This window comes from Mustela nivalis, assembly GCF_964662115.1.
Source record: "Mustela nivalis genome assembly, chromosome: 9".
In the NCBI taxonomy this organism is placed as follows: Eukaryota; Metazoa; Chordata; class Mammalia; order Carnivora; family Mustelidae; genus Mustela; species Mustela nivalis.
The window spans coordinates 51,963,407-51,978,170 of NC_139028.1; the positions used below are offsets into that span (position 1 = coordinate 51,963,407).

At 33.2% G+C, this 14,764-nt stretch overlaps 1 protein-coding gene across 27 annotated transcripts in view; it reads left to right on the forward strand.

The window, feature by feature from the left end:
- Window positions 1-14,764, forward strand: part of PICALM (phosphatidylinositol binding clathrin assembly protein) — a 111,669-nt gene that overhangs the window by 64,441 nt on the left and 32,464 nt on the right. For 13 of the 27 annotated variants that reach the window (XM_082749054.1, XM_082749068.1, XM_082749058.1 and 10 more), the window contains exons 9-13: window positions 1,320-1,405; window positions 3,614-3,737; window positions 3,978-4,114; window positions 6,450-6,553; window positions 11,896-12,045. In XM_082749054.1, the coding sequence (XP_082605180.1) occupies window positions 1,320-1,405; window positions 3,614-3,737; window positions 3,978-4,114; window positions 6,450-6,553; window positions 11,896-12,045 (601 nt within the window). The remainder of the gene's footprint in view (window positions 1-1,319; window positions 1,406-3,613; window positions 3,738-3,977; window positions 4,115-6,449; window positions 6,554-11,895; window positions 12,046-14,764) is intronic. The other 14 variants (XM_082749065.1, XM_082749062.1, XM_082749060.1 and 11 more) reach the window with 2 other exon arrangements.

Sequence of the window (14,764 nt, forward strand, 5' to 3'; positions counted from 1 at the left end):
CGTAATTGGTAGAGAGATTGAGATTCCTGTAATCCAGTAACTCTTTATCTCAAATCCTAAAGATTACTTGGGGCGAGTAAATACCACTGATGCATTTGCTTCACTGAAAGGTAGTGAACTGTTCCTTTTCAGCTCACTGAAAAGGTTTCCTTTTGAAAGTAATTAGCCCTTCAAATTAAGTTAAGATTTGCTATATAGCCTTTAAAGGCCAGTCTTTGTTTTTTAAAAAAAAATTAAGCTAAATATCTGTTTCACTGGAATTTGATAAACTGTAAATATTTGCGTTATCAGCACACTGTTCAATATAAAAATCAATTCCAATTCCATCACCCCAGTTCTTAGGTCCCCCTCTGGTCACTACCTAGTCCTCTCCATAAATCACTGTTTTGATTTCTAATAGCATAATTTTTTGACATCTTAAATGTAATATAAATAGAATCTTGCAAGTATTTTTCTTGTATCTGCCTTCTTTTGCTCATCATAGTGTTTGGAGTTCTGTCATGTCTTGAGTGTACCATTAATTTATTCCTCTTAATTGCTGACTAGTATTTCACTGTGTGACTTCACAATTTTGTTTATCCATTTTCCAGATGATGGACTGTGGGATTATTTGTAATTTTTTACTGTTGTTAATAAAGCTACTAAAACATTCTTGAGCAAGTGTTTTCATGTGGAGATATTTATGTTTTTTGGGTAGATAATTAGGGATGGAATTGGGTAGTTAAGCTAGGTGTATATTTCATATCATAAAAAAATTTCAGATCCTTTTTCAAGGTGGATGAATTCCAACCAACATGTAAGAGTTTCATTTGTTCCATATTTTCACCAGTGTTCCATGTTGCTAGTCTTTAACCTTAGACATTCTAGTGGGTAAAAAATAACATCTCATTATGATTTTTAATTGGCATTTTCTTGATGCTGTTCTGTAGTTTTATTTATCAGTAACTGTTCGAAGATAATGTTTGCACACTTTGAATTACTCAACAAGTATTTATTAATTATAGGGAGTGGGACCAACAATATGTTTAGCTTTTAGGAGTATGTTTTTATTTAAAATTCAAATAAATATTTAAAAAGTAATTACTTGCAGGAACCTCTCTTAATGTTTCATGTTTACGTAGTCTCAGTTTTTATATTTTTGATTGCATTTATTAATACCTCTTACTAGGTTATGCTTATATAATAAAAATAACTCTACTGTTCATTAGTTTGTGAGGAATATACTTATTTGTTACTCTCATATGTTAGATAATACTTAATTTTTTTTTTTGACCAGTGGCCTAATGATCATGAAAATCTTAATATCTGTACAATTTTAGGCCCCAAGCAGTCTTCTTGATGCTTTGGAACAACATTTAGCTTCCTTGGAAGGAAAGAAAATCAAAGATTCTACAGCTGCAAGCAGGTACATTATTCTTCCTAGGGCAAAGAGCAGGAGTGATGTTTCTGAGAAAGTTGATGAATCCCGCTTAAATTCCAAGTTACTTAACTTCCCCTTATCTTGATTAATCATTTATAAAATGTACTTAATAGCATCTCACCTCATAGAGTTGCTAAGGATTAAATGCATTAATACATGTAAATTTTTGGAATAGTTCCTGATCTTCAATAGATGGCAGTATCTCTTAAGATGATAAAACTGACTACATGGTTTGCAGTGGTATTCATAGTGTCAGTATTTCTCTTAAAGGTGATAGTATTTTGAGGCACCTGGCTGGCTCAGTCAGAAGAGCATGGGACTCTTGATCTTGGGGTTGTGAGTTTGAGCCCCACGTGGGGTGTAGAGATTACTTAAATGAAATTTTAAAAAATGAGCAATAAATTTAAAAACAAAACTTTTTAAAAAAGTGGTTATACATCGATTCATGTGGTGTCTAGTAATTTTCAAATGCCTTTTTACAAATTTGATTAACCTCCACTGTAGGCCAGTGAAATTTATGCAATAGTAATTCTGGGACTCAAACCTATGATGTCTGATATCAGATTTCATCATCTTTCTCTAATGCCAGTTGATTGACATATTTAAACAGTCTGTTGGTCTTTGAGCTGATTTCTAAGACTGAAACCAGTTAACCATTGAAAATAGCACAGATCATCTAATACTGACTGTGTAACATGAGTTTTATATTGGATAGTGACTTGAGTAATTCTCGTTTTTTATTATGATGATTTTCTTTTAATAGCATGAAAAAAGTTTGTGTAAAATATTTATAATGAGAACCTTCTTTTTCTTTAGACTTTTTGATTATTTCAGAATTATTTTTGGGGGGGGCAACAAAATTTAATTTTTTTAAAAAAGATTTTTATTTATTTGACAGAGATCACAAGTAGGCAGAGAGACAGGAAGAGAGAGAGGGGGAAGCAGGCTTCCTCCTGAGCAGAGAGCCCGAAGTGGTTCTTGGCTTTTTGCAGAAGCCCAGAACCCTGGGATCAAGACCTGAGCCAAAGGCAGAGGCTTTAACGCACTGAGCCACCCAGGGACCCCCAAAATTTAATTTTTAAAGGAAAATGTTATTACTGGATTTTAGTACTTTTTAATTCAGATTTGTTCTTTGAATTTTCTGTAGGTTTTTAGAAGCATAAGCCAAATTATATGGCTCACTTACTTGAGAAAATAATGAAAAATAAAGTCAGATAGTTCAGGTGTACATTGATTTAACCTCATACTTTTTTATCATAAAATTTGCTGGGTTTCTTGCATTTCTGTCACAACTGTATTACTCTTCCCTTCTAAATTGTATCTTTATAAAGTTGATTTTACATAATATTGGAAGTTTTGCCACTTACATGCTTAGAATAGAGATTAATGATTGGTGTGTGATAAAAGGAAAATGAGTAAAGTTTACTGAGTAGTAGTTCTTCAGGTTAGAATTCTTTACTACATGGGTTAATGGTGCTTAAAATAGACATTTGGGAATTTAATATTGTTGGGGTCTGTGGTATGGATAAGGTTTTGATACATAAGGAAAACGAGTTGATCTGCTGTGTATTTGCCAGTGACAGATGATGCATTCTACATGTGTGACATGTTTGAAAAGGAAATTCTGGCTTGGCAAAAGACTAGCACATAGAAAGGAAGTGCCAGGTGGACTAACGACTGAAATAAAATTGATCTTCCTTTAAAGGAACTTGTGGTCCCCTGGGAATGACATCTTTGGGTGTTATTACATGGGAAACATCTAGTCACCATTATTTGCTACTGGTACTCATGTTTTAGTGTTCCTATAGTAGTACTGCCAGAATATAGGCTGTAAATTAGCAGAGTTAATTTCCTATGAGAAAGTTAATACATTTTACCCATAAGGCCTTTCCTGGGAGCACAGGAGCTCTTTCCTAATTGTATTGGTTCCCTGCCTTGGGACTTGGAAAAAGCAGTGTCCCTTAATGTTACTGTGAACCCTTTCCAAAGTCTAACCGTTAAAAAAAAAGCAGTGAATGTTTGTATAAATTAGCTAATTGCTAATAATTCTGTGGGTAGAATATTTCATCTGAAGTACTGATTTTTACTCCATAAGGTAAGTTCATAATTATAGTGCTTATCCATGGCCATGTTTCCAGACCATTTCATTACTATGTTGCAAAAAGCCAAATTACCTTTGTCCAATTACTCTAGGGCGACAACACTTTCCAATGCAGTTTCTTCCTTGGCAAGTACTGGCCTGTCTCTAACCAAAGTGGATGAGAGGGAAAAGCAGGCAGCATTAGAGGAAGAACAGGCTCGTTTAAAAGCTTTAAAGGTAGGTGTTTGCATTCTCTGTATTGGGAAAAACCTCTAAATAGACTAACAGTATTTCATGTATAGTTATCCAGATGGAGTGGAAACTCTGTAGTCGGATTTTTCATCCTGACATTGAATGGCTGATAAAACAGAATACCTTTCTGCTATCAGAACAAAATTAGATAATGCTTTTTTTCCCAAGGCCTTAAAACAAAAATCTGCTTTCTGGATTCTTTATGCTAGTTTCTTTTCTCAACAGGAACAGCGCCTAAAAGAACTTGCAAAGAAACCTCATAGCTCTTTAACAACTGCAGCCTCTCCTGTGTCCTCCTCAGCAGGGGGTATAATGACTGCACCAGCCATTGACATCTTTTCTACTCCTAGTTCTTCTAACAGGTATGTGGAAGAGATAAAGATTACCTTTGAATATTTAGATCTAAAGGTAGACTTCTCATAGAAATGTTACAAAACTTTTCAGATTTAGTTTAATTTGTGATTTTGTGTTCATAAATTCACACAAAGGAGGTGATACTAGATGGTGATAGTGGTATAATTAAGAGTTTATGTTTTGCATATTTAGGAGATGAAAGATGGCTGAATTACAAATTCATACTAATTGGAATGTAGTAGGTTATCTCTGTGCAGCTGTTTCATTTATGTACATGGATGTGTAATCTATTTCACAGTATTCTTTCATTGGATATTAAATTAAATTGTCTTTGATGTCTGTTCCCAGGTGTTAAACTCAGTGATCTGGAACATAGTAAGGGTTTAGAGTTGTCAGGTTTCTGTGGCAATTAAAGCCTACTAGACTAACTTAAGTAGTCTTGTTATGTAATTAAAGCTACTGAACAGTGGAAGTTAATGTTTCCAGGCGAATTAGGATTAATTGGCTTTTTCTAAGTTTGTCCTGTCTTTTACCTCGGAGTGATTTAAAGTCTTAAGTTTGGAAGTCAGATTCTGGTTTGAATCCTTGCTCTGTTTGTTCTTCTCTTCTTTCATTCCTTCTCTCTTTTTCTTTTCCTTTCTTTTTGTTTTCTTTCTATCGCTATCTCTATCTCTGTCTCCAAATAAGATGTATGGTACAGATCAGTGGTTCTCAATTTTCAGTAAGCATCAGAATCACCTGGAGAGTTTCTGAAGCCATAGATTTTTGAGTTTCACCCCCAGAGTTTCTGATTCAGTAGTTACAGGGGTTTTTCATTTCCAGCAGACTCCCAGGTGACTAGTATAGGATGTAGCACAATTTTTAACTAGCACATGGTAGATGCTCCACAGAGAGAGAGAGGGTTTTCTTTAATTTTGTTGTTGTTTATTTTATTAACTCATTCTTATAACATCTTCCCTCCCATTTACTGAGTCCACTCATAGCTCAGTGTAACTTACTCAGTTGCTACCTCTTCCCTAAAGTCTTAATAGATGCTTATTGAATTGTCGTTGGGTTTTTTTTCCCCAGCTTTATATTTTTTGTTTTGTTTTGTTTTTTAAAGATTTTATTTATTTATTTGACAGAGAGAGATCACAAGTAGGCAGAGAGGCAGGCAGAGAGAGTGAGAGGGAAGCAGGCTCCCTGCTGAGCAGAGAGCCCGATGCGGGACTTGATCACAGGACCCTGAGATCATGACCTGAGCTGAAGGCAGAGGCTTTAACCCACTGAGCCACCCAGGCGCCCTGTTAATTTTGTTTTTTAATTTATGTGCTACGTGTTTAGAATCCTTCTTAAATAACATGAAGTGTCCCTACTTGGAGACCTTGGAAAGAAGTTTGTCTGTCTTAGGAGAGATAAATGCAAAAGAATTTGAATGTTTGAGAATTAAACAAATTATTAGATAAAGAACTAATTTGACTATGTTTTATTTCACTTAATACACTCAAAGTTTTTACCTTTTTAATTGTAACTGAGAGCAAGTCTTACAGCCTATTATAGAATGCTTTATTGCCTGTTCTGTTCTTTTTTTCTCAAGGCATTAAATGCGTTTGTATTTTTCCTTACCTGTCAAAACTAATTTTTATGTTTAAAAGGCATTTTGTTTTTGAGTAAGTTAAAAATGATCTGTGCTATAGTACACACAATGCTTCAGTTCATGGAAACTCTAGGATCTTTGTTTGAGTTGTTACTCCTTAATCACATAAAAGTCTTATATATCGTGTAAACAGTGCCTCAGAGTTGTGTAATAGGTTGACTCTGTTGTAAGTTTATATCATGTATGAATGCATAATTTTTTCCTATATTGTTGGTATATTTGGATATTGAAGCAATAGAAGGAAGTTAACAGGTATTTTTACTTCGCTAAAGGTGTTAGTCGAAGATTAAAAGTAAGAAAACAAATTTCCTTACAAAAATTAAAATTGCCAGGATATTTCATATTTCAGAATCGTGTTGTTTAGCTTCATTTCAGTAAAGAAATCAGTATTTTCCTGGGGAAGTCACTAATCCTTTCCAGAAGGGCTATAATTATTTGAATCCTATATAAACTTAAAATATGGTATGTGAATTTTTTTCCCAAACCTCCTTAGAAATACACTGTTATAAGTAAAAACTTGCTGTTAAATATATAAAGGATATGCAACTATTACCTTACTGAAAGTGTTCCTTCTTTTGAGGTTTACATTACTTGGCCTTTTTTCACTTTTAATGTTTTTTATTTACTGGGCAGGAGAAAGGGAGAGGCTGATAGAGCAACATTTACCTAATAAATAAATAACTCATCTTTTCAAAATATTTTCCTAGCACATCAAAGCTACCAAATGATCTGCTTGATTTACAACAGCCAACTTTTCACCCATCTGTACTTCCTATGTCAACTGCTTCTCAGGTAGCAAGTACATGGGGAGGTAAGCATTAATGAATTCTGCTTTTTATGTTGTATAGGCCACTCCCTTTCCCATTCTGTAGTGTTTTACTTATTTGTGTAGTTTTTGGTTACACTTGATAAGTGAGAATTTCAAAAATATTACCATGGCATTGAGGTCATTTTGTTCCTTGAAGACATTTTCATGTATTTGTAAATGTAATTTTGGAATTTCTGTTCAATTAAATTATGAAAAGTTTTAATAAAGGTGAAGAGGAAGGTCCCAGTGTATGTTGAAGTATGAAATCATTCTTTCAGTGTTGAGTAACTGTTCCATAATCAGAAAATGCCTAAGGGTTTTTTTGTTTTTGGCATAGGGAAAAAAGTGACTTACGGGAGAAAGAAAACTTCTGTCATGTAAATATCTGATAAGGTTCTAATAAAATTCACATGGTGTTATCAAGTAGTAAACTATGTTCTGACTGGGACTGTCATGACAATCTTTATGTTACTTGCATTTAAAACTTGTAGTTAGTTGAGACCTATAAGATTTTGGTACTCAAAGAATTTTCCCCTAATAGTAACAAGGAATGTTTGCTGCCCTGTAGTAGTTATTGATCTTAGGGTGACTATATCATGATCATTGACCTGGCATCTTTGAGGGATTGAACCTAGTCCATGTCAATTTTTAAGCAGTTTTGCATAGACATATAGTATGCTTTCAAATTATTTCATTTGGTTAGTTGTGATGCTTCTGTTATATAAGTATTATTTTATGAACACTCAAAAATTATTTGCGAGTAAAAGGGGAGATATTCTGAGCAAAGATACGGTCTATAGAATAGGGAATGGCAGGCTACCTTAAAGTTTTATTGGTTCACATGTAAAATCTGAATTGATCAGCTTACTTCTCATAGTAAGATACAATTAATTATTCTCGAGAATTTTTATGTTAGTATGACTTGTTCCCTCTATATTTTAATGATTAGAGTTTTAAGAACTTTTTTCATTTTTTATAGTTAATTCTTGAGGCTCTGTGTAGTGTAATAGAGTGCAGGTCTCTGAAGGCAGGAGTTTTTATTTATTTTGTTTAGTGCTATATTATCATTGCCTAGGATACTGATTTTTAATAAGTTTGTTGAATGAGTGGATGTTTTCTTTTTTCTGGACAGGTTATTTCTGGTTCAGGATATGCCAGGTAACCGAAATAGTAAAACGCTAAAATACTAGATTTCTAGGCTAATCTTATGAGTCATGACTTGATTAAAAAAAAAAAGACTTAGAAGATTAGTTTAATTTAGCTAAATCTTAAGTTCTCAGGGTCAATTCGTAAAACTGATAAGCTAGTTTAAAGTCAATAAATATTTTAGAATTTTTTTTATCTGAGTGAAACATAACAAATTTAGAAAGTATTTTTTTAAGATCCTAATGATATATCCTAATTTTAGGATTTTTAATCTGGCAAAATTTACGTGTTTATTTTCTGCTTACTGTGAATTCTTTTAGAAGTTTAGTAGAATTGACATGACCATGTAAGCAGTTTTAGCTTGCTCCCCCCTTCACACAAAAAAAGAAAAAAAACAAGTAGTTATTTCCTAAATAGATGAGAAATTTTACAGAAGTCTTAGAACTAATACATTTCAAAGAAACTAACTATGAAATTATTTTATTTGGATACCATATATAGTTAATTCTAATAATTAACAAATTAAAAAGTTTTGGCTTGGGATTATTGAACTCATATGAAGGCAGATAGACTGTTTCTGTGGGAGAATAATTTCACGAAATTTCAGCCTGTAGAAGTTGTTTAATGTCCTGTTAAAAGAAGTCCTTTCACAGCAGTCTGTGGGCAAATATTGTATGTAGGAACATACTTAATTATGTCTTATTTTTCTGTTCTAGGTTATTTTTCTCTTGCTACTATTTCCATCAAAAAGTCCTTTATATTTTAGCATTAGGCTTGTTATGTACAAGTGAGACCATTAAAAGTACTAAAAATACAAATCAAGAATGGTGGGAACAGAGGCTATAGCAGTTGACCGTTATTTTTCCAAAAGCTTATCATTATATATGAGGAAAGGACAGTAATGTTTACTGTGAACCTCTCAACTTAAGAATTAAATCTTGTCTTGGGGCACCTGGGTGGCTCAGTGGGTTAAGCCTCTGCCTTCGGCTCAGGTCATGATCTCAGAGTCCTGGGATCGAGTCCCACATCGGGCTCTCCCCTCAGCGGGGAACCTGCTTCCTCCTCTCTCTCTGCCTGCCTCTCTACCCACTTGTGGTCTCTGTCTGTAAAATAAATAAATAAAATCTTAAAAAAAGAAAAAAGAATTAAATCTTGTCTTGACTTTGATATAAAGATAATTGATTTCTGAGCCGATGATAATTTCAGAGTTTTGACTTCTGCATAATTGGCTACCTGAAGAGTGTTTTGAGTCAAGAACTTTGAATACTTCCTAAATCAGTCAGTATATTTTTTATATCCAGGACATTCAGATTAAGATTTTTTACTTTATTTTTGAAATTAAAGTTAGATTGAGATGAGTAAATAAATCATATAAGTAAAAGGTTTTGATCATAACAGTAAAGTTTTTTGAAATTAACCATTTACCTAAACATTTGAAATATGTAACATTTTAACATCATGCTGCTTTTATAGCAAAGCAAAGCAAAGGTATGATTTTTTGATAATCCTAAAATTTTATTCTGTGTTTGTCTTGCTTTCATTTGCTAAAATGGTTTTTAATAGCAGACTTAGTACTTTTTAAAACAGATTTGGCATTAATTTAGTTCTTACCATAAAGCACCACAGAGATGCTGTGTATTCCCAATCACAGGTAGTTAGTGATGCTAAATTAAAAGGAAGTAAGGATTGACTGTTTATTTAAAAGGCATTTAAGAGTCCACCTAAAAATGAACATGAAAGACAGAACACAAGCTCTTCTGTACCCCTCACTGCATTATTAATGAGCCTTTGATTTTTCAAGAAATGGTCTGGAGTCTGAATAGGCACTTCATGTTGAATACTAATATGTGAGAAGATTTAAGTTTATATCACCTTTAAAACTTTGTGTTATATCAAATCTAAAAATGAACAATATTTTCAGCTCAGTACACCGATGTATGTCTTAAGCTAGATTTTAGAATTTAATTCAGGCAAAAAAGAATTATCATTCTGAAGTTAAATTTGCTTTACTCTCCACTGGCATGAAACACACAATGCTTTAGGGAAAACTTATTTGTGTCAATATAGGTATCCAGTGTTTAGGACCTCAGCATTATAATATGTCTGCTATATTAATCCTCAATATTTTGGGATTATTTTTCTTTGACTGTTGTAACATAAAAAAACGTTTCTAGGAATAATGGGAAAAAATATTTTTTAAAATAAAATACTTATTTGTTTATTTTTCATTCACCTGTCTAGTGAATAAAGTTTAAGTTGGGGTAGCTGGAATGTTACTTTCTTTTAATCGTAATGGATTTGTTTTTATTAGTAGTAGTACAGTATCCACTAACAGATTAACATCATCTATATTATCTAATAATTCTGTCAAGTAGATTAAGGACTGTTTTTTCTTACTGTCTAGTCGACCTAAATACAGTCACACTTGCTTGTTTCTGTGTATTCTTCTCTAAGATGTTTCATATAATAGAAAATGATTGATAATAAGTACTTAGGTAAAACTCCATCATTCATCAGAGCAGCAGATAACTAATGTCTTTTCCCAAATGTGTCTTTTCTCATAAACTAATAGATCTGTAATAGCAGAATGTATTTTTTCGAATGACTTCTCTCATGGCTCTTTTGCATGAAAAACTAGAGATGTTTTGGGTCCGACCATGTATGAAGTACTTTAAAAAATTCATGCCACTATTCAGTATTTTAAAATAGTACTTTGAATAATTGATGAACTCTAAACAGTGCATCCCCTTCTTTATGCAGAAAGCAGTTAGAGTGGTCATCATTATAGGTTTTTTTTAGGACAGAAAACCTTTTTCTTGTTATCTGTTTTCTACTTCTTATTTCTTAATTACTTTTTTGGATTCTTTTCCCCCGTCATTCCATTTATTAAGGAGTGGGAGATGGGAAAGGTGTTGAACATGATTGTTTTAGTTTGAGTACTGTATCAGTGAATTTTGATACATTTGTAGGACTTTATTTTTGGGTGTAAATTGATGTTCTGTAGGAATACTTGATAGAAAAAGTCCTGTGTGATTAAAAAAAAAAATTAAAGTTTTAAAAAATGATTCTGTATAAGCCAGTGACCTCAATATTTTCTTGCTATTTCCTTTTTTAAATAGTTTTAGGATTTGTGGAGCACCTGCTTTGAATTTATTGACTTTAGGGAAAAATGTATTTGTAATGAATGAGCTGGCTATTTTTAGGCTATTTTTGTGTTCTTATTGTTCTATCATACAGTCTTAGAGTAAAATACAGTGCTTAATATCATATTCTTAAGTGAGCATCACGAACTATAGGAGACAAGAATAGGCTTCTGGTTAAAAGTATAGAATGTAAAGGTTAGGAGGGTTTTGCTGCTAATGATGAGTGGTTTTTAGTCATTAGAATGGTGATTATCTTGAATGAGGTATAAGTATAGTAAATACCTGATTCTAAAATAACTTTAGAAGTAGGATTTGATAATAATACACATTTGGTACCATCCTAATATGGAATAGTACTTTTGTTACTACTTTAGTAAATCATTTAAAGCCTTAATGATTTCGCTTTAGAACTCTTAACTGGACCTTCATTGTGGTTCCCAGTCTATGAAATGGCCACCATTCTTTTGTCTCTGTTCTTAATTTTTCTAAAATTCCTTTCCTGTTTCTAAATCATGAGACCTTTTCTTCATCTTTATTTTTTTAAATTTCTACCTCTGAACCTATTTAAGACTTACCCCACATGTTATAAATAGCCCTTTACCCCTAATTTTCTTTGTTTTTTGATATTTTACTTACGCCACACACGTACTACACTGGGTTTTTATATCTTTCACTTGAATAAGCATAGGTATGCCTTGAAAGCCAATACATTCCCATATAGGGTGGGGAACACGGTCCAGGGTTGGTGGTTCTTTTATCGATGCATTTTGGTTATTTTCTTTTTCACCTATTGGCTTCCTGATGTTAGAGAGCAGATCTGTCCTTAGTATGCTACAGATGTTAATTGGACACATTAATGTTTTCTTCTTAGGATTCATTTTAAAAGATATTAAATGTAGTTCTTCCATCTTGATGACGATGATTAGGTATTTTGCACTTAAGATTAATAAACAATAATATAGCTGCTACTTTTCACTTTGCATCTTTTGACTAATTACAATACTAATTAATTTACTTCCTTTCTTCATTTTGCTGTAATGCACTTGGACTACACAGATCCTTTCTCTGCTACTGTAGATGCTGTTGATGATGCCATTCCAAGCTTAAATCCTTTCCTCACAAAAAGTAGTGGTGATGTTCACCTTCCCATTTCTTCAGATGTATCCACTTTTACTACTAGGACACCTACTCATGAAATGTTTGTTGGTAAAGTACCATTTAACCTTTCTTTCCAATTAATGTTTATACTGCCTAAGTATTTTTTACATATTCATTAATTATTTTTAAGGCGCTGCAATAATTATTTTGGATTTTATTATCAATTTTTAAAATTAAATAACAATAATATAGTGACATTTAAAAATTAGTATCCCTAATTTTATTTAATCCAAGTTTTTAGGAAAGAAGATTTCCTTTGAAGTTGTGGGTTGGTGTTTTTGTTTTTGGATTTTTTTTTTTTTTTTTTTAGTGTGTTGTTTTCCATCATTATTATAGTGTGATACTCAAGCTGTCTAACATCATTTATCACATTTTCCCCCCATGTTTTGTTTATTAATTCAGAGAGTTGGCTATAGGATAACATCTCTTACACTTACTAATATGTATGTACTTATATCTTTCCCTCTTTGTTTAGGAGAGAGGATGGTTATCATTCTCAGTAGCTATCTTTTTTTTTTTTTTTCTTTTTTGAACTGTGAATAGTACAGTTTTAGATCGTCTTAAATCCATACATACCCTCTGTCCCATTCTTAAGGGTTTCACTTCATTGTTAGCCTGGAGATAAATGACAAGTAGAAAATGAAAACTAAATTGCCTTTAGTTGTGGTATAAAAATCTGTAAAAAGGTAAAATTTCACTCCAGAGTTACACAAGGAAATCTTATGAATATATAGAATCTTATGAATATATAGTAACCTGAAATTAACAATTTTCAACCCCGTGAAAAGATTTTGAACACCCCTTAAAAGATGATGAAACTGGGGCGCCTGGGTGGCTCAGTGGTTTGGGCTGCTGCCTTCGGCTCAGGTCCTGATCTCAGGGTCCTGGGATCGAGCCCCGCATCGGGCTCCCTGCTTCGCAGGAAGCCTGCTTCTCTCTCTCTCTCTCTCTCTCTCTCTCTCTCTCTCTCTCTCTGCCTGCCTCTCTGCCTACTTGTGATCTCTGTCTGTCAAATAAATAAATAAATAAATCTTAAAAAAAAAAAAAAAGATGATGAAACTGCTTTTATTCACCAGAGAAACAACTTTTAAGGCGATACAAATTTAAATCTTGTTTAAAGCAGCATGTTAAAAGTCAGCTGTGTACCCTAAATAGCCACTTAGCCACATTCTGAACATTCTGTTCGATACATATGAGGAGGTGGAAGAGAGGTGACTAGAAAAGAGTAGTTGGAGATTTTAGGAAGTTCCAAGGCACGTGCTGTCATTATATATAACTAGTCTCATAGCTCCAAATTCTAAGAATTAATTGCAGGCATTCCTTCATGTCATTGTAACATATTACAAATTAAGTATAAAGTGGCTGAAACTAAATTTCATATTTTGCTACTCTTCAGAAGAATTGTTAAATGCTGTACCTTATTTGCTTGGTAAAAAAAAGGTTACTTGAGTTAACCTTGGAATGTGGTTTTCTAATAAGTTTATATTTTCTTTATACTTACTGAATATGAGCTAGCATGTATTTAGTGAGTCTGGCTTCTTGTATCATTAAGTCAGTTGCTTTAATTGGGGGTATGAAACAGCTATGTCTTTACTTTTGGTCTTAAAATTTCTGTCTTTAGGTCAGACCAGTACATGTGCTTCAGTATGTCAGTCTTCTATTTACCCTAGAGGGACAGAATGCTATAGGCTATAGCTATTTCACATTGAAACAGAACCAGAGTAAAAATATAAAAAATTCTGTGAGAGTTAATTATTATTTACGCTTTTCAAGGAAACCCTTTAACAGAAGGAATGTACTAGAAATGTCCTTTTCCTAATGTTTAAGTTTAAGGCTAAGGCCTTTGGGTTGGGGCAAGAGGAAGACCAAAAAGCAAAGAAAGTTAGTAAAATTGATGGCCATATATGCTAAGGTGAGTAGGTGCATTTGAAGATTAAAATCCTAGAATTGGTGATTGTAAGCTTGTGAGGACCTCCAGAGAATATTTGGTCAAGTTCTTAACTCTCATATTGGTAACAGAATTACTACCATTTTTATGGATGGATCATGTGAGTCTGAGTAAAGTTAATGTCCTGAGACAACCTGGCTGATAGGAGCAAAAGCTTGAAGCAGGAATCCCGTGTCTTTGCTTTACAGAGCCCTTTCCTTATGAAAGTGTTGTCTTTATTTAAACTCTTACATTCTTTGAGTGTAAATAGTATAAATGAAAGTATAAAGTATACTTAAAATACATTCATCTGTCAAGTTTTATCATTAGCAAAAACTTACTGTTTAGTACTTGTGTTTTTGTAAAAAAGTGAGTCTAGAATGGGAAAATGTAAATCACTCATGTCAACCTAGGTCATTAGTCTAGAACAAGAATCAGCAAACCTTTTCTTAAAGGATCAGATTGGAAATAATTTTGGCTCATGAGTCATATAGTCTGTTGCAGCTATCAGCTTTGGCATTATAGCATAAAGGTAGCCATAGATAATACATAAATGCGCATTTGGCTGTGTTCCAGGAAAACTTTATTCACAAAGACATGCAGCTGTAGTTTGCGAATGCCTGTCCTAAGAAAAGGCTTTATAATAAGAAGCCATTTAATCCACATTAAAAGTTCTTGAGAAGTAAGGTTGTATAATAAAAATTCCAACAGTTTCTTACTCATAGCATGAAAGGGCCACCCAAGGTATGTCATTCATACAGCTGTGTTAGCCAGGTTTCTGTTGCTCGGTGGCACATGTGACTAGTGTCTACCATATTAGAGCAGATTTTTAAAAATTTC